This window comes from Ovis aries, chromosome 14, assembly GCF_016772045.2.
Source record: "Ovis aries strain OAR_USU_Benz2616 breed Rambouillet chromosome 14, ARS-UI_Ramb_v3.0, whole genome shotgun sequence".
Classification (NCBI taxonomy): domain Eukaryota; kingdom Metazoa; phylum Chordata; class Mammalia; order Artiodactyla; family Bovidae; genus Ovis; species Ovis aries.
Window position 1 is genome coordinate 1,565,018 of NC_056067.1, and position 19,735 is coordinate 1,584,752.

General features: G+C 39.9%; 1 protein-coding gene across 2 annotated transcripts in view; it reads right to left on the reverse strand.

Moving 5' to 3' along the window:
* Positions 1-1,374: 1,374 nt before the first annotated feature.
* Positions 1,375-19,735, reverse strand: part of RFWD3 (ring finger and WD repeat domain 3) — a 36,667-nt gene continuing 18,306 nt past the window's right edge. Inside the window, exons 5-13 of one of the 2 annotated variants that reach the window (XM_042231465.1) lie at positions 17,953-18,144; positions 17,762-17,853; positions 13,619-13,733; positions 12,901-13,123; positions 10,358-10,508; positions 9,387-9,563; positions 8,403-8,617; positions 6,947-7,158; positions 1,375-3,783 (exon numbers count right to left, since the gene is read on the reverse strand). In XM_042231465.1, the coding sequence (XP_042087399.1) occupies positions 3,640-3,783; positions 6,947-7,158; positions 8,403-8,617; positions 9,387-9,563; positions 10,358-10,508; positions 12,901-13,123; positions 13,619-13,733; positions 17,762-17,853; positions 17,953-18,144 (1,521 nt within the window). In that variant the 3' untranslated portion in view covers positions 1,375-3,639. Of the gene's footprint in view, positions 3,784-6,946; positions 7,159-8,402; positions 8,618-9,386; positions 9,564-10,357; positions 10,509-12,900; positions 13,124-13,618; positions 13,734-17,761; positions 17,854-17,952; positions 18,148-19,735 lie in introns of both variants that reach the window. The other variant, XM_004015478.5, reaches the window with a different exon arrangement.

Below are 19,735 nucleotides of genomic sequence, written 5' to 3' on the forward strand. Positions count from 1 at the left end.
ATTTGGAAGAATGTAAAATGTCACAAGTACATGACTATCTGCTTTAATTGTGAATGCTAAGTATAGCATATGTAAAATAAGTATAGGATATGTAAAATTTAATCGAACGCCACCTACGTTATTTTCTCTTGAACTTGATTTTTAACCTGTTTCTTCTCCTATAAATTGGAATAACAACATTTACTCCATAACACTGTTCAAAAATGAATGTGTTAGAAAGGTGGGGAAGGCAATGGCACCCCACTCCAGTACTCTTGCCCTGAAAATCCCATGGACAGAGGAGCCTGGTAGGCTGCAGTTCATGGGTCGCTAGGAGTCGGATACGACTGAGCGACTTCACTTTCACTTTTCACTTTCCTGCATTGGAGAAGGAAATGGCAACCCACTCCAGTGTTCTTGCCTGGAGAATCCCAGGGATGGGGGGAGCCTGTTGGGCTGCCGTCTATGGGGTCGCACAGAGTTGGACACGACTGAAGCGACTCAGCAGCAGCAGCAGCAGCAGCACCAGCAGTGTTAGAAAAGGGCTGTGTAAACTACAAAGGGACAAACAAGAGATTGTTACCAACAAACAAACTGATTAAAGGACAAGGACACACAAATGTCTATTTTTAGAAACTTCACTTACAGTCAACCACTGAGATGGGAAACCAAGGAAAGAATACTCTGGAAGAGGAACAGTGGTGGTAGGTTTCTTGGTAATGTGGGGTTCACTTCTTCACTCAGGACCTTTTCACCTCTTTCCATTGGAGCACATGGCTCCATGACAGTGTTAACCGGATGGATCTAGTCCTCCTGCAATCTAGTATACTCCAATGCTGTTCAGCTGGAAAGCATTTTCAGCCTTTTCAGTCTAATCTCAGAACACCACGATTTACAGCCAAAGAAATTCCTGAACTGAACAGAACAAAGAAACTGAGGCAAGTGGCCAGAGCTGTGCTGAGCAGAAACCCAGGAGTCCACACGTGCCCAGTGCTGCTGCCACTGCCAGGAGCACTGCCAAAGACTAGGACAAAGAGAAGAGAAAGTCCTCTCCTCCCCACACAGAAGAGTCTTCTGGACTCAGAGACTAATAGGAAGCCAGCAAGCAAATGTAGCTTGCAGGATTTAGACCCTTGAGTCTGCTAGTAAACAGACAAAGTGACCAGTGCTGGGGACTTAAGAGACAACAGTAAAAGAGAACTGCCAACTAGTGCCTCAACTTACTTCATTAATTTAAATAAGATGTTTACTTTTGATCCAGGGACCATCCTGTCTAATTCTGACCCAGTACTACCGAAATGAAGAAATCTACGAGGCAGTCTGGGGTTAGACCCCTTTTCCAAAAGGCACACAGGTTCCCGCCTCTAGCATTCAAAGAGACACGACACCAGAAGCTGAAACATATGGTAAATGCTTTATTTTCATATTTTACATTAAAACATAAAACACAAACATTAAAACATAGGACATGAATAGAGATTCCACTGTCTGGTTTTCAAAGCAGGTACAAGGATATATATAAGAAGAAAATATTTTTGAGTCTGCTTAACTCCAAACCCTCAAATGGGAAAACAATCTCAGAGACTGAGGTGAGGGAAGATGGTGGGGCAGAGCCTGCATCTACAGATGTCATCTCTCCTGCCAGGCAGAGGGGAGTGGGAGGGGGAAGTTCTTCCACTGGAGAAATCAGTCACAGTCGCAACAATTTTTCTTTCTCAAACATCTAAACTTACTAGGGGAATGCAAGGACTGGTAAGGCATGAGATTCTTTCAACTTCTCTAATAATACAAGTCCCTTGGTTCCTACACTTGGGGGTGGGGGCGGATCTCAATCAGCATCAGCTAAGTGTACTTCAACATTAGTCAAATCCTAACCCTACCCCGGATTCTGCCCTAGCCAAAGACGAAGGCAGCCAGGGCCTGACCACTTGTATCCTCTCTCTTATCATCTGCTGAAACCAGACTGTTTTTTAATTCAAATCCTTTTCTGCCCCTGAAGCCCTAGGCCTGGGCAGTTATTCTTAATTATCAACATATCAAAAGATTACACCTCTTCTAGAAAAGGGAGCTCTTTCCCAGGTTCTGGAAACTGGCTTTTTGAATGATGTCCTTAAATAGAAGGAGGCCATTCTTTAAAAAGCACAACTACAACATGGAACTCTGGGGAAATCTACTGCAATAAGCCCTTGCTGGTGAGAAATGCTGGAAACAGCTCAGGGGTTGACAGAACAGAACTGTTTTAAAATAAAAATAATGATAACATTTCTACAACAATTATTTAAGAAATTCAGTTAGCCATCCTGCTCCCCAAGAACAGGGAGCATGCCTTGAGACATGTTCTGTTGTGGAGAGTAGTTTAGTAGAGTAGCCTTTCGCAAAGCAAACAGATATAAACTGAACCCTCTACTGGAGAAAAGTACAGCTCCAAAAGTGGGACAATCCAGGGCTGGAATGAAAGCTGGTGAGCATCTCCCTGCAATGCACACAGGCCTCCAATCACTGTTATTTTACTAAAAACACTTTCTTAAAAAAAAGTCAGGGAAGGAGGCAAGTAAGAGGAATTTAGAATCAAACATCAGTTTCACCTGGGGGTAGCCTTTAACCAGGGAATTCTAAACACACTCAAGAATGGCTCTTACTCCAAGGGGTTGACTTTATTCAGAGAGAAACTCTTTAAAAATGCAAGAGACAAGTCCTCTTCTGCTTTCAACAGCAGTCTAAGCAGCTTCTCTTTTGTAAGCCTCTCTTGGTTAGATCTCTCTAACCATGCTTCTGATCTCTCATACTAGTAAGAGCTTTGACATATGGCTCATCTTTTCCTAGTGAGAGGACAAAGCACTGGCTTATATAAAACCAATCCTGAGATCTTAGCTGCCTAGAAAAAAAGTTAGTCTTCCCCACTGCTCAAACAATTGGTCTCTTTCCTTGATTTGCACGTGATGAACCCCATACACTTGGCATTAGGAAAGGATCTACAGCTCATCAGCTGCCATCATCACTGGGTTTACCACTATCCTGGCACTGCACACCTGAACAAAGCTGTTCCTGCCACAGAGCAGACCAGATGAGCTCTACCACACAGTGGGGATGAGACCAAGTTACTAAAAGATTATCAGCCAACAAGGTCAGAAATAGGTCAAATCCTTCAGCAGATTGTATAGTGCCCTCTTGTGCTCAATTGAAGACTTTTGCATCCACGCTGCATCCAAGAAGCATCAGAATGGTTAGTCCCATCAGAAACATAAGCACTCCCAAGTCATGCAGTCAAGTGACAAGACAACTCGGGTGGGATGTCACATCCAGAAATGCTTGGTGTACATTCATATCCTAAGTGACTGCAGGGAGGATACTCTCCAAGGCCCAGCAGAAAGTCTGATCAAACACTGATTCTCAACAAAGATTCATGAAGGCTTTTAACCCAAGAAATAGATAATGTTGATGGAGTACCAGTCACTTATTCTTTTGATGGACACTGAAGATACACCATCTATAGTGTTTTGTTGACCTGGAATCCGAGGATCATATTAACCTAATGGAACCATGATCCCACAAGTTCTAGGCCACAGACAATAAGCACAGATCTTGCTCAAGGCTGTGAGGTACTAGCAAACAACATGTAACATTAACCAGCAACATGATTGATAAGTTTCAAGACCATGGTCACTCCCACCTATAGATGTGGACGGTCTTTTCTGTTAAGGTAGCCAGGTAGCTGTTATGATTCACCTCAAATGGGCAGATGTCCAAGACAGGCTGATCGGCCTGCAGATCCTGCAGCAACGAGCCACTGCCAGCATCCCACAGCTTAAAAAGAAGAGATAAAGGTCAGGAGTCCTTCAATTCAACTCGGGACTTGCAGTCTTTATCATCACACAACTCTGAAAGCACTGCAGAGACAATACTGCCCAGGGAGTAAAACAGAATGTCCCTAACCTTCACAAGGTTGCATAAAAGCAGCACATCTGACATAGGTCATGCACAGCCTCACCTACTATAATTCGCAATTATGGTCTACCTCTGAGCGGATCTGAAAACCAAGCCTAGTATTCTCCCCTTCAGTCTACAGGCCAAGAACTCTATTAGGGGAATAAGGGTCAACAAGACAATAAGTCCCTGTCTCTGCCCTCATGGAACCTGTATTCTAACTGCTGCTTTCTTCTCCTTTAAAAAAAATTTATTATGGTAAAAAAATTCATGTAATAAAAAGTAGAATAGTACTATGAGTAATCCATCACCCAGATGACTAAGTTTTTACCATACCTGGTTTACTGTTTTTTTTCTTTGCTGACATCATGTATTTTACCCTTATACACTTAAGTATACATCTCTTAAAAACAAACAATCAAAAGACATTTTCCTATATCTCAATGTCACTATGCCTAACAAAATGAACAATAATTTCATAGTATTCTCTAACATTAGTGCAAAGTAAAAATTTTCTGATAGTCTCTTTGTGTATTGGTTTTGTTTGATTCAGGATTCAAATAAGGTCCACATTACCCTTGGTATTCATAAATTTTAATAAACCTCTCTTTGTTTGAGCAGATCCAGCCTCCCCACTCTTTTCTCCTTCTGCCACTGATTTGTGGAAGCAGGATCTGTTGTCCTACAGAATGTCCACAACCTAGGTTTGTTTGCTGCTTTCTGTGCTATTACTTAACTTATACTCTTATCCACTGCAATCCCAGTAAATAAAAGCGTTAAACTGAAGAGTGACACTATCCAACATGGCTGCCATTAGCCACATAAAAATTACACAAAAATTTAACAATTAAGTTTTTCATTCACATTAACATTTCAAGTGATCACATGGCTAATGCGCCTTAACTGGGCAGTGCTGTTCTATGGATTCAAGGACATCTAGGCATCATGTATTCATTTTGCCTTACATCAAGGGGCAAATTATTTCTGCTTAAGCCACTAACAGTGACACAATAGTTGATCATGTATTCAAGTGGTAAGAGGCTGACCCCTCCACTGTAAATTGCCCATCAACCTTTCATGTGTTAGTTTAATCTTGAATTGATCAACTATTTTATAGAGGTTTCAGTAGTGCCTTTTCCCCCCTAAAACATATAGCTATATGTTTATCATCACACAACTTTGAAAGCACTGCAGAGACAGCACCACCTGGGGGCTAAAACAGCCTGTCCCTAACCTTCACAAGGTCGCACAAAGGCAGGATATCTGACATAGGTCACGTAAAACACTACAGCTCACATATAAAGAATGATGTCAATCTACAGATATTGGTATGGAAAGATAACCAAGATAGGAAGTTAAATGGAAAAGCAGTATGTATTGGGTTGGCCAAAAAGTTTCTTATGTTTTTAAATAAAAATAAAAGACCATTTTCATCAAGAACTTTCTCGAACGTTTTGTTATACTACATTCTGCCATTTTTCAGGCAACTTCGTAACTTTATCTTCCGAGAACTTTTTATCTTTTTGAGCAAAGTACTATTCTAAGTGCTTTTTACAGTCTTCCACAGAATTGAAACTTCTCCCATTAAGAGAATTTTGTAAAGACTAAAATAAATAAATGGAAATACAAAGGTGCAATGTCTCGTGAATAGGGCAGATGAATAAGAACTTCCCAGCCAAGCTGTAACAGTTTTTGCCTATCATCAAAGAAACATATGGTCTTGCATTATCCTGATGGGAGATTATGTGTTTTCCGTTGATTAATTCCGGACATTTTTCATTGAGTGCTGATTTCAGTTGGATTGAGTGCTGATTTCAGTTGGTCTAATTGTGAGCAGTACTTGTTGGAATTAATCGTTTGGTTTTTTGGAAGGAGCTCATAATAGAGGACTCATTTCCAATCCCACCACATATACATTATCATCTTCTTTGGATGGAGACTGGCCTTTATTGTGGTTGGTGGTGGTTCATTTCGCTTGCCCCAGGATCTCTTCTGTTCCACATTATTGTACAGTATCCACTTTTCACTGCCTATCACAATTTGTATTTAAAAAGAACATTTTCATTACATTTCAGGAGAGAATCACATTGGAGAAGGCAATGGCACCCCACTCCAGTACTCTTGCCTGGAAAATCCCATGGACAGAGGATCCTGGTAGGCTGCAGTCCATGGGGTCGCTAGGAGTCAGACACGACTGAGTGACTTCACTTTCACGCATTGGAGAAGGAAATGGCAACCTACTCCAGCATTCTTGCCTGGAGGATCCCAGGGACGGGGGAGCCTGGTGGGCTGCTGTCTCTGGGGTCGCACAGAGTTGGACACGACTAAAGTGACTTAGCAGCAGCAGAGAATCACATGCAGAAACACAGTCAAAGTGTTTTTCACTTAACTTACGTGGAACTCGGACATCAAAGTGATTAACATAATCAGGCTGATGCAAATGATCTTTCACACTTGATTTGGATATTTTGAGTATGCTGGCTATCTCCTGTGTGGTATAATGTTAACTGTTCTCATTTAATGTCTCGAGTTGATCCCTATCAACTTCAACTGACCTACCTGACTGTGGAGCATCACCCAGCGATAAATCTCCAGCACAAAACTTCGAAAACGCTTTCGACATGTTCCGTCACAGCACTTTTTCCATACACTGCACAAATCTGTTTCTGCATTTCAGTAAAGATTTTACCTTTCTTGAAATAAAGCATAATATGCTGAAAACGTTGCTTTTTTTCCTTCCACTGTCAATATTAAAATGGCTACACAAAAATTCACCAGTTTTGACAAGTCTTATTTTTAGTACACACTGATATGATAGCTGTCACAATATAATCTAACAAAATTGTTTCAAATGAAGTTACAGACAACCATGTGCTCCAGGAGCCACCAACAGAAAAAACAAACTTTTTGGCCAACCCAATAAAGTGTGACTTGTATAAAAAAAGCAACCATACATATACACATATGAAGGTATGTGCAATCACAGAGAACTTTGGTTTTTTGCTTTAAACACATCAGTATAAAAAACTGACAGACTACTCACCAGGGCAGATTTTGATGCTTCATCCCCAGTACACACCAGGATGCTGCCATTATTCTCTGGATTTTGGAAAATGGCACTCTTGGTTAGCAATTTGCAGGAGGGTCCCCCAAGGAATGTTTGTACAGGATGGCAGGAGCAGATGGGCTCTCCAGCATTATCCAGTTTATAGGACATCTCCATGAGCACACTTCGTAAGGTGTTGTGATTTTTATCTAAGAGAAAGAGGAATCAGTATTGATCTGTAGGGATGGTCCAAAGAAATTAAGCAAGCACCTAAACTTGGTTGTAACACAGCTGAGTAGAAAAGGCAGTTTCATCAAGCCATCATTAATGGCCACAGAGCAAACACAGTAAGAACAAAATAACAGAGCACAAATGAAATTCAGAACTTTGGGCTATAGGATGAAGTAAGTTATCTACAATAGGTTTTTGTCTATGAAGGAAACAACTCTGAGAATAAGCTAGCCTTTTTAGGAAAATCACTGTATCCAGCTGGACTTGTGTTTTGGTTTTTATCTTCCTTAAGGGTTTGGGCTACAAGGTCTTTTCCTTCCCCCAGTGAGGACCCCACTAATACCCGGAACTGTACAAATAAAGTGAAAGCATATTATCACAGAAGGGGAAACATATCGCTGTGGTCCTGCTGAGAGACAAACAAAAGCTAGAGAATAGAATGGGATCTCCAAGCTTTCTACATGTCATAGCAAATCTGTGGAGATAGGGGACCTAGGAGATGGGTCCAAAAGGGAAAGGAGAGTCTGCTGAGGCAGCTTCTCAGCTCAAACAAAATCTAAAATGATTAGGTCAACCCACAACCAGCAGAAGTATGGGCACTTTAATGAATATTTCTGATCAAAACATCTATTTGACCATCAATATAGCTCACCAGATTAGATTCATTATCTTTCAGCTAGGAAAAAACCTGTGAATTTAAGCATAGTCGGTCAAGGGTTGCAGTCCTGGCTCTGGAAGCTGTGAGAAGTTCAGCTGGCTAGGGCCACCATGGTTGTCCATCTCCTCCCCACTTAACTTTGGGGCCCCGAATAAGGAAGAACAGCTAAGTGTCTGGGCCCTCTACATGACTGCTTTCGTCTGGGCCTTCCTTGTAAGCGAACTGAGCGGCGAGCAGAAGACATGAAACTGATGTAAAGGCAGCTCAGTGGCCTCAAGAGCAGGTCTCCTCATTCCATCCCACTGTCGTAAGTCAGAGAGGATCCTAAGCGGAGGATCCTAATTCCACTTCCAAGGAGTACCTGGCCAAGTATGTCCCAGTTCACACAAGCGAGGGACAGGGAGGCAGGCTCCACAGAAGCTCCCTGAAGGAGCGAGAGCCGTTAGTTCGTGAGGGGCTGACCAGCACCACCTGAAAGCTAGGGCAAGCTCTCCTTTCCTCCCCTCTACCAATCTACTTCCAAACCAACCACAGGTCCCATGAGGACACCCCAACAACACTCACCAGGCCTATAGGTCACGAGACAGTGGCGGGTGCTGCTCTCTATCTGAAAGTCTACGCAGCCCCCAGGCTCCATGGGCAGCACATGAGGCCAATGAGTAAAACCCATTTTCAGCTCCCAAAAAGAGGCATTCTCCAACGCTCCAGCCAACACGCCACCATATGGAAACGCAGCAGAGGCAGCTCTGGGCACATATGACAGGGATACTAGCGGGCATCTGAAGGGAAAGAAAGGAAACCGAGTCTCACCTGCCAATATCTGAACTACTTCAGGCGCCACTATGAGGAGTCAAGGACATTCCTACCTCTATAGAAGAAACTGTGTGAGTCACTGTCCTCTGATACCTGATAGAACTACCAACCCACTCTGCAGGAACAAAAGGGCATATATATAATATTCCACACCCAGTTTCAGAGGAAATTCCACATGCTCTAAAAGCAGTGGGGAGAAAACAGAGTAGGAAACTTAACAGTACAAGATTACAAACACAAGGAAGCCTGACTGGTGTGAAGCTTCTGGAAATGGGGTTAGACACACGCACACACAAAGTCAGAAAGGAAATTCAACTTATACATCCAATAAACTAAAGCTTCCAAGCTGTATTTGAGAGACTCTCTCAATTAAAATGCAGCATAGAGAATTCCCTAGTGGTCCACTGGTTAGTTCACAACAGGCCAAGAAATGTAACCAAGGTCACACAGCTCATGAATGGTGGAGTTGGGTTCTGAACAAAGTAGTCATTTTATTTTGGCACACTGTGACATGTAATTCTATGAATCTGGTTATACTTGGTACGAGAACTTTCTGCCATATGAACTATCATGAACACAAACTCTAGGATCTTACTGATTCTGAAGTGAGAATAGATCAGAGGACTCAGAGAACTGCCCTCTGTGAGAAACTCTGATCAACTGTAAAACACTCGTAAAAGAGAGGATTAATATCACAGTCTAAGAGAAAGCTGTTACTTTCAGGTGGCTCCCTACCTAGCTCTCTGAGGTACTAACTCCTGGACGTGAGAGCTTGTGTTTCGAAGGTCATATAACAGAATTGAACCGTTGACTAGTCCAGCATAGATGTAATTGTTTTCATCAAGACACCAGCAGCAGCTCCAGACAGGCCGCCCAGTATTGTAAGTCTGGACCACGGTATTTGTTTCCAGGCTGTAGAGTTACAAAAGACTTTTACAATTATGCATTACAAAAATACAAAATTCAAATACAGAACAAAGATATAAAGATAAGAACACACCCTCACATCAAAACTATATGGATTCCCAATTTCCCCTAAGGTCTGCGGAGATAACTCTTCTTAATCCCACAATATTTGTTTTGGAGGATACAGATTTTCCTCCTAAGCTGTAAGGAAGAATAAGTTAAAGGGACAGATAAACAGTATATTCCTTCCCCTGATCCTATATGCTTCTCCACGGCTACCTATTACACAGGTAGTCAATGTTTAATACTGAAAAATTAGAAAACACATATAAGAAAAATAAAAAGTTATAATTCAACTATCCAGAGGTAGTCATTAATGACAGTTTGGTATTTAACCTTTCTTTTTTCCCTTCTATTTTTCAATACTACTAAAATAAGTCATAGCATTTAGATATATATAAAACATAATAGAATTGATACACCGAGTTTTGGGGTAAAATTAAGCTGAAGCATTCTTGAAAAGTCAAAAGATATATATCTGCATGGTTTAAGATATATTTTGTAGCATATGTAATTTTAAAGAAGTGGACCACCACACATTCAGCTTTGCAACCAGCTGTGTCCACTTCTTAAAGCAATACATTTAAAATTCAATGAACCTGGATCTGAGAAAACAATGCCTTGGACAGCTCCCATCCCATCCCCACCCCAAAAGCCAAAGTCATCATAACACAGATACTAATTTCCAAGCTATTCAACACTAGGCATCCCAAGGCCCATCTTCCCCACAAAGTACTCACCTGGTCAGTTTAATTGTGCTGTCCAGGGAAGCAGACAGAAGTAAGCCTTTGGATCGACTGCTGAAAGCCAGTCCACGTATTTGTTTGCCATGCATAGGAATATACTGACTGCTTTTCATGTCGGCAGTACTCAACATCTTAACACCAAAGCCTGCCAAATTTACGAGAGAGTGAAACAGATCACTGAAAGTCAATTAAGGGCAAAGGAAACTACCATTTCAAGCAACACCTTTGTTCACCTTTCTTGGCATGTTAGTTTCTGGGAAAAAACTAGGCGAACAAAGAAAATAATTCCCAGGTTATAATTTATTTTAAAAAGTACATTCTATCCCAAATGTCTATCAAGTATATGAGAAACCATCATATATACATACAGTGGAACACTACCCAGCAATAAAAAGGAATGAACTACTGACAGACACAATAATATGGATAATCTTTATAAAGTTACCTTGAAAGAACTCAGACAAAAAGAGTAACACTGTATGGCTCCAGTTATGTAAAATTCTAGAAAATATAAACTAATATACTGAGATAGAAAGCAGTTGCCTTGGGATGGGGAGAGGAGGGAGGAACAAGTGGATGATGGATTACAAAGAGCCTGAGCAAACTTTCAGGGCAACTGATATGTTCATTACCTTGACTGTTATGAAGTTTTAGAAGTGTTTTAGAAGTGTATACAAATACTGATACATACATCAATACTCACCAAATGGTATATCACATTAAGGAGGTGCAGTTTACTGTATATCAATTATACTGTAATAATAAAGCTTTTAAAGGAAAGCGAGAGACTAGTCTTTCTGAACCACACACATACACTCAAAAATGTAGATGAGAGTGAACAACAAAGAATGGAGATAAGTAATTTCTGTGTCATGTGGTCAAGATGTCACATTTTTCTGAAACAGACTGAAAATAGGTAAAATCAAGTATCTTAATGTATATCATTCCAAGAGGGGAAAGAAAGCCAAAAACTTGTCCTTTTAAATTTATTTGTTACTCTGTTCTCTTACCAGGAAATAACAACACATTTATTTTACCAAGTATATATTTTATCTGAGTTATACACTAACAAAATTTGTCAAATCTTAGATTTAAGATATCCTTAAGGGACTTCCCTGGTGGTCCAGTGGCTAAGAGTTTGTCTTGCAGTGTAGGAGATGTGGGTTCAACCCCTGGTCTGTAAACTAAGATCCCACATGCCACAGAGCAATTAAGCTCATGCACGTCAACTACTGAAACCTGTGTGCTCCAAAGCCCACCTGTGCCAACTAGAGAGCTCAAGAACTGCAAGGAAAGATCCCGAACGATGCAACTAAGACCCAATGCAGCCAAATAAATAAATGAGTTGAGACACTTGAAAAAAAAAGGTAGCCTTGAATCACACTTCTCCTTCGCTAGGGAATCAAGTGAGAGAAAGTTTATCGTGATTCTGCTAAAACAGAATTAGCAGAGCCAGAGAAACAAACATGGAAACTATAGGTTTTAAATCAACAAGGGAACTTGAGATTTTGCCTAATCATTAAAGGAAACAAGAAATTAGCATTATCAGTCTATCAGGACGAGCTGGCTGTGCAGGACAGAACAGACACCCTAAGAAATAAAGGAACAGATTACATCCAATTTGGGGAACAACTGGAATAAATTTTTCCAATTAATTATCTTCAGGTTTCACTTGAAGGTAAATCTTTTTATTAACACTGTGAATGGAATATAGCAACATTATAAACAATCCTTTTACTTTCCCCTCAATTGGAGCCTCCTGATAGCCTTTCAACTCACAGTTAGTGTCAGTGAATAGACAAATATATGATATTCAAGGGATTCCACTACAAATCCTGTACATACCTAAGTATGGGGGACACAGTTTTGAAGCATTTGAAAGGAACTTCTAAGTGGGGAGACACTAAATCAGGAAGAAGCAAAGGGACCTTACAGTTGGCAGAAATCATATGCTGAAGAGAGCAGGAAAAAACATCTAGAAACATTGGGCCTGTGAGGTTTGGCTTTCAACATTAAAACAACCCAAAATGAAACTTGAAAAGCGCACAAAAAAGAGAAGATCAGTACAATATTAATAAAATAATAATGTTTCCAAATTCTTTTACTTGGAATTTGTCAATGTGCACACTACTGAAAATAAGCATTCAATCTTGTTTTAACTTGAATTAGACCTTGGGGTAGTGTTTTTTTTTTTCAAATATTTCTAGTCTAAAATGAATCTGTATTTTAGCAGGACATAAAGGCAATTATAGTTCTTATCCTTGGACAATTCACACTTCTAAGTATGTGTTCTCTCACTTTACCATGGTTCAGCATCTCTGCCCTTCTGGTGAACAAGTTTACAAAAGTCAGACAGACAGTGCAGACATCTCTGTAGTGCCCTGAAGTATCTTTATCAAAGAAAGCAACTAGGAAAAAAGTGATTTGGTGGGCTGTGAACAGTGTTCACCTACTAGTGAGTCCTGGATTATCCAAAAAGGGAGGAAATAAATAGAGTCCAACAATGAACATAAAAACTGAAGTTCTGGACTATTTACCTGGAAGGAAGGCGGCCTGAGGAGAAGGTTGTGATACCACCAGGCAGCTCAAAGCATCACAGTATGTCATGACTCGACAGTTTCCTGTCTGAGACACTGTGAATGTCTTCTGGAAATGGTACTTCTGTTGACTCTGGCTGGAGGGCAGGCCACTTAGGAAATGTGGTTGGGAACCCCCAGGCTGCTGTGAGATCTTATCCTGACCGATAAGTTTTTGCAAGTCCTAAAACGAAAACGATTTTGCATAAAGCTTTTTCGTCTGGTATTACCCTCAAGTACAATTCCTTGATCTAACACAAGGATATTTATCCTTTACATGAAAATGTTGACATGAATTCTAAAGTACTGCTGCAGTTTTCACAATATTTCAACAAGCAATTAAAACAGGGAGAGCACCATCATCATAAAGGGCTGAAAGTCTTTAATGATTTAGACACTTTGTCTAAAATTCTCACTTTATTGGTAGATTCAAGCAAGTGAAATGACCTAAACATGTTGTGAATTATCAGGTGGCTGTTCAATTTTTTTTTTTTTAATTCAGGATGCAGTAGAATTCATCATAAAGCACATACATACGTTCTAATAAAAAATAAAGTTGATCATGTTTCCTTCCTAAAAAACTTGGTAAATCCTATTTGTATCTGAGTAAAACTAACTATTTAGATGCCTTCTTAATTCCTATTCCAACAGTTCTTTGGATTAGAAAAGGCAAACCTACCTGAACACGACTTTGAAGCCTAGAGCATTCATCAGTGAGGGCTTGAAGCTGCAGCCGACACTGTGCCGAATCTAACTCAGCCTTCTTCCTTAGCTTCTGTTCCTTTTGTAAGGAACTAGAGGGGGAAAGCCAGCAACAGGTGGAGATTAGAAAGGCTACAAAAGACTTCTCATCAAGATGCACAGTAAATTATGATATACACACTTTGACTGTATTATTTAGGGAATAAACTATAACGAGAAAAATCTCTCAAACCGAGAAACATTACAGAAAAATAGCAGACAGGGCTGAGCTCATGGAGTGGGTCACTGGGTCACTCCATTACTGGAGTGGTCTCACTGTTGAGGTAGGCAATGACCAGGAATTTGGCTTTTACTAAGGAATGGGGTGGAGAAGGCCATGGCACCCCACTCCAGTACTCTTGGCTGGAAAATCCCATGGATGGAGGAGTCTGGTGGGCTGCAGTCCATGGGTTCGCGAACAGTAGGACACGACTGAGTAACTTCACTTTCACTTTTCACTTTCATGCACTGGAGAAGGAAATGGCAACCCACTCCAGTGTTCTTGCCTGGAGAATCCCAGGGACAGGGGAGCCTGGTGGGCTGCCATCTATGGGGTCTCACAGAGTCGGACACGACTAAAGCAACTTAGCAGCAGCAGCAGCAGCAGCAAGGAATGGGGACATAAAATGCAAAATGAGGGATTACAGCCAAGCTCACTGCCTGAGTTAGTCAAATTAGAAAAGAGTAAAATGACCTGTTAAAAGACCAAGATCATCTACCAGATAAAAAAAAACCAGCTATTAGATGTTCATGAGATATTCAAATAAATAACATTATAAAAAGAGGTTGGAAGTTTTAAAAAGGTATATACCAGGTAAATGCTAAAAAAAAAAAGACTGATTACAATTAAAAAGGATGGACAAGCATAAAGAGGAATAATGTACAATGAAAGGACACATTCATAGCTACGAAAATCATAAATTCGTGTTTCAAAATATGAAATGCAAATAGAGATTTCCACTCCAATAAGATAGGAGAGAAAAAAGATGAAAATTGGAAGAGATAAAGTGGCTCTTATTTATCTTTATGGAAAATTCAAGAGAACCCACAAGCTATTAAGAGTTTAGTAAGGTTACTAGAGTTAAGATCAAGAAAATTAGATCAACAGCATTCCCATATACCAGACAGGTGATTTGTAAATGTAACAAAAAGTTCATTCCAAATAGCATTCTAACAGCAACCTAGGAATAAAGTTAAGGCCTTTAAGAAGCAAAATACAGTTATAAACGACACAAGGAAACAGTAAATAAGTGAAAGGATATATAATGTTGATGGCTAGAAAGACTAAACTGAAGCACTAGAACTAACAGATCCTAGAACAAAAGAGTAGTTCATTTATAATATAGAAACTTAATTTAGAATAGAAGTAGCAATTGAAATTTATAGATAGGACATACTTCACTAAAAGTAAAAACTTTTTCAACAAAGGACACCATAAACAAGTCAGAGACAAATCAGAAACTAGACGACGCCGTGTGCAACGTGTACGACCAACAGCGAGTTAGCATAAGGAGAACAAAGAGCTATAAGTCAGCAAGAAACAAATAAATAATAGACAATATAAGTAAGATATTTGAACAAAATGTACAGAAGAGTATGTTCAACCTCATGAGTGACTGAGAAAAACCTCATACGGAAAGCAAACTAAAGTAAACGCTACTTCACTTCATGAAACTGGCAAAACTAAGTCTGATAATATAAAGTAGATGAAGGTATGAAAAAAATGTGAAATCCCTTACATTACTGCTGCTGGTATAAACTGGAAAAGCCTCTACGAAGAGCAATTTGACAATATCTAGTAAAGTTGAAATTACATGTACCCTTATGATAAAGCAAATCCATTTCTAGACCTAATGATATTCTCACCATTTCTCTGCAGCATGGCTTATACTAATGAAAACTGGAAACTACTTGTCTACCAATACAAAATACATATAGGAAAACTCTACAGAACTAGAACACTTTATAGAAATTAAAATGAATCAACGAGAGCTACATATATCAACCAGGATATGTGCCTCAAAGTATTAAGCAAAATCAAGCTACAGAAGAAAAACTATAATCCAATAACCCTTGCATAAAATGTTAAAACTTTCTAAATCACACTGTATGTGCTTTATGGTCATAGATCATCTGAGGAAAGAGACGGAATTAAGAAAAACTTGGTGCACAAGGAAGCCTCCTCGGTATCTTATAAGAATATATTTCTTTTTTAAAAGACCCAAAACAAATACGGGAAATGTTAAGATTTGATAAAGTTGAGCCTGTGGGTATTCATCCTATTTGTCTCGGTATGTATCACCATTTTGAAATTCTTCTCAAGAGGCTAACGAGTACACCGATTGTAGTAATCAGCAAAGTTTTAAATACAATCATGCATTAATAGCCACCCATACTGGTTTTGCCTTTTCAAGAAAATTTCCCCCACCACGTACAAGTCATTTTAACATACTACAAATAAATATTCATTGGAGTGAATACAAAAAGGCAAACAAGGAGTAAAATTTATACATCTGTAATTCCACTTTACAGTGACTACTTATGTTTTTTTCCAGTTTGCAAAAATATAATCACACTAACAACATGCTTTCACATGACAACATACTATATGTACTTCAACATCAGTTTTAATCAATGTATAGTGTTTCATCACATGGATATGCCAGAGTTTACTCAATCAATTAACCTTCTTGGTTTGGATTATTAACTAAATGAAAAGCCTGATTAAACACATTTTTGTACATATCCTTAATCATTTTTTTAGAATGCCTAAAGCAGAATTACTTTTAGACTTCTGAATTATATTGCCAAGGGCCTCTCTAAATGTTAGTGTCTATGCACATTTTTACCAGTAATGCATAAGCAAACCCACACCCTGTACTCTCAATGCGGGGGGGGGGGGGGGGTGGTTATGGCTGCTGCTGCATGGCATGTGGAATCTCAGTTCCCTGACCAGGGAACAAACCTGCCTCCTCTGCATTGCAAGGATGATTCTGAACCACTGGACCACCCGGGAATTCCCAACCTTTACTGTTCTTAAAGCATATTTTATAAGTCGTGCTTTTAGCAATTGTCCATGGGCTTCCCAAATCCCAGTAATTTCTTGCATTGTACTGTTTCAGTTATGAGACTTCTTTGCAGAATACTGTGGCAGGAGGGCTTAGGGACACAAGAAGCAAAAATTCTCAGTTTTTAAAAAAGTATCTTTAAGCCTATTCTAATGACAAGGAGGTTGAGACTTGGAGTGTGTTCTAGGTGGCCGTGAATTGGCCACAGTGAATTGGCCACTCATTCCCTGATTCAGTATTCATCGAATTTAGTGGCAGAGGCAGACTGTAAAGGTAATTCCTTAGGGAAGAAGCTGAACAGGCTACCAAAAAACCCAGGCTATCTTTCTGTGAGGGTCTGCTGTCCAGCTCAGGTGTGAGGTATTACTGTATGGCTAAAGGTTTCTCTATGACTTTTGATTTCGGGAGGGCTTACCAGACCATGTCTTGGCTTCCCCAAGTCTTATTACCAAAGATTAAGTCTTAGCTCTGACTCCAAGTTCACAGGAATGCCAAAGTGCTCCTGCAGAGCTACCTGCTCCAATCAGCACACAACCCTCAGGCCCTGAAAATGCAGGCTCATGAGAGGTGCTGAGCACACAGATGAACGCAGCAGTCTACCACCTGCTGCTCTTCTTTCAACCCCCTCTCTTTCAAGAAAGGAGATTTTTTCCTCTACTTCTCAGTTTTCCTGTGCACTGACTTCATTTTCTGATATTCTATACTAGCTTTTTTCCCTGACGAGTTCAAGCAAAAGTCCTGGGGCTGACATTCATTGAGCTAGGTGAAGTCACAATGATTTGTTACTCCAGATCATCACTTTTAATCCTATATGGAGAGCAAACCGTCCATCAGGTGATCAGACATGTATCATGAGTCACAATGTTAAATTGCCAACAATCCCCAGAGATCCCTAGTCACAGTCCAAGGAAAGCCTCAGAATCACACTAAGAGTGAATCATACCCCCCTTTTCAGGTGAGCCTACAAAGAACCAAAAAGGAATATTCCAGCTAGACAGACTGTTTCCACCTACCTCTTCATGAGCTCCTGCTCACTAGTGTCCAAAGCTCTCAAGGTCCGGGCATAAAGGACAACGATATCACTTTGCTTGGCTTTCTTGTTGCACTAAGGAGCCCAACAGGACACAATTAGTGTGGTTCTAGGAATCCGCCTGACTTAACATGTTGACTGTGCATATACACAGCTCTTAATCACGCTCTCTACCTGGGGACACTTTCGGGTCTGTCCTCTGAGCCACTTTGAAATGCATTTGTACCCAAAGAGGTGCCCACAGCGCAATGCAGAGAGCCGGTGATCCCCAGCATTGGTCCACTGTTCCAGACAGATTGTGCAAGTGTCTCCTTCTTCCTCATCCACAGAAGCAGGAGTCAGAGAAGGGTTAGACTTCTGGGGAGACTGCTGGATGGAAACCACAATACATTCAAATTAGAGAAAATGCAAAATCTGTCTTGAAGATATGAAACTAACAAATTAACAACTCACACAAAAATGAACAAACCCGACTGAAAAATGCCAAAGAAAAACCCAACACCCATGAATCACTTCCTATTCTTTCCAGAATGCAATCTGGTCAAAGATAATATAAACCGTGAAAATATTATTATTATCCTTCGAACTCACAAAATTCTTGATTTTTTTTCATTCAAATGACAAAAAGGAGCTAATTTACGAAGATATTAAAACAAAACAAACGCAGAAGTGACCCAGTTAAATAACAACAGGGAATATTAAGCCTTTTATACATTTGAAATTAGGTTCATAATTCAAGTAACTATAAAATATCTGGCTCATGTGAATAAAGATAAAAATACAAGGGAAAAGAGAAATGAATATAAACAGCTCACACAAAAATACAAATGGTTAGTAAGTGTTCAGCTATAGTTAAAGAAACAAAAATTAAACTATGTTTTTACTTCTTTTCATCTATTAGAAAATGTCTGGTAACATGAAGCACTGAGGGTGAGGAAGAAATGGGCATGCTTACATACTGCTGTTCCAAGTAGAAACTGGCACAAATTTTCCAGAGGGCAACTTGGCATTATTTATCAAAACTAAAAATACAAACATTCTCCCTTTGATAAAGCAACCTCTCTGGAAGAAATATATCCCATGAATATAACCACAAGTATTTGCCAAGACAGTAATGCAAAGATGCTCAGTGCAGCATGATCTTAGTAGGAAGCAACAATAGTGCACACGCAAGGGAACAATTAACTAAAAATGTATTCCTATGTAAAAACACTATGCAGCTGTTACTACCAGTAAGAATGAGATTCAATTTTATGTTGGATAGTCACTAAGTTATGTCCGACTCTTTGCGACCCCATGGACTGTAGCCCACCAGGCTTGTCTGTGCATGGGACTTCCCAGGCAAGAATACTGGAGTGGGTAGCCATTTCCTTCAATTTTATGTACTGACAATAAAAAGCTCTCCAAGAGAAACTTCCCTGGTGGTCTAGTGACTGGGAATCTGCGTTCCAATGCAGGGGACATGGGTTTGATCCCTGGTCAAGGAACTAGGATTCCACATGGCACAGAGCAACTAAGCCCAGGCACTGCAATGACTAAGCTTGTACACTCCAGAGCAGAGAAGAGAAGCTTGTGCGCTGCAACTAAAGAAGGCCCTGCGTGCTGCAACGAAGACCCAGCACAGCCAAAATTAAAAAAAAAAAAAAAAGACATGACTAGAATCAAGATTAGTTGAGCAATTAATCACACATTTAATCACCTAGTCTTACAATTTAAAAAAAAACCTCTCCAAGATACAAGTCAGGGGGAAAAGAAACCAGTTCTGGAACAGGATAGTATATAATCTCTCTTTTAAAATAGAGCATTTAAATGAATTCAGTAAAGTCGAAGGATACAAAATTCATCTACAGAAATCTGTTGCATTTCTACACACTAACAATGGACTATCAGAAAGAGAAATTGAGAAATATAATCTCATTTATGAACTGTGTTAAAAAGAATAAAATAAACTAGAATT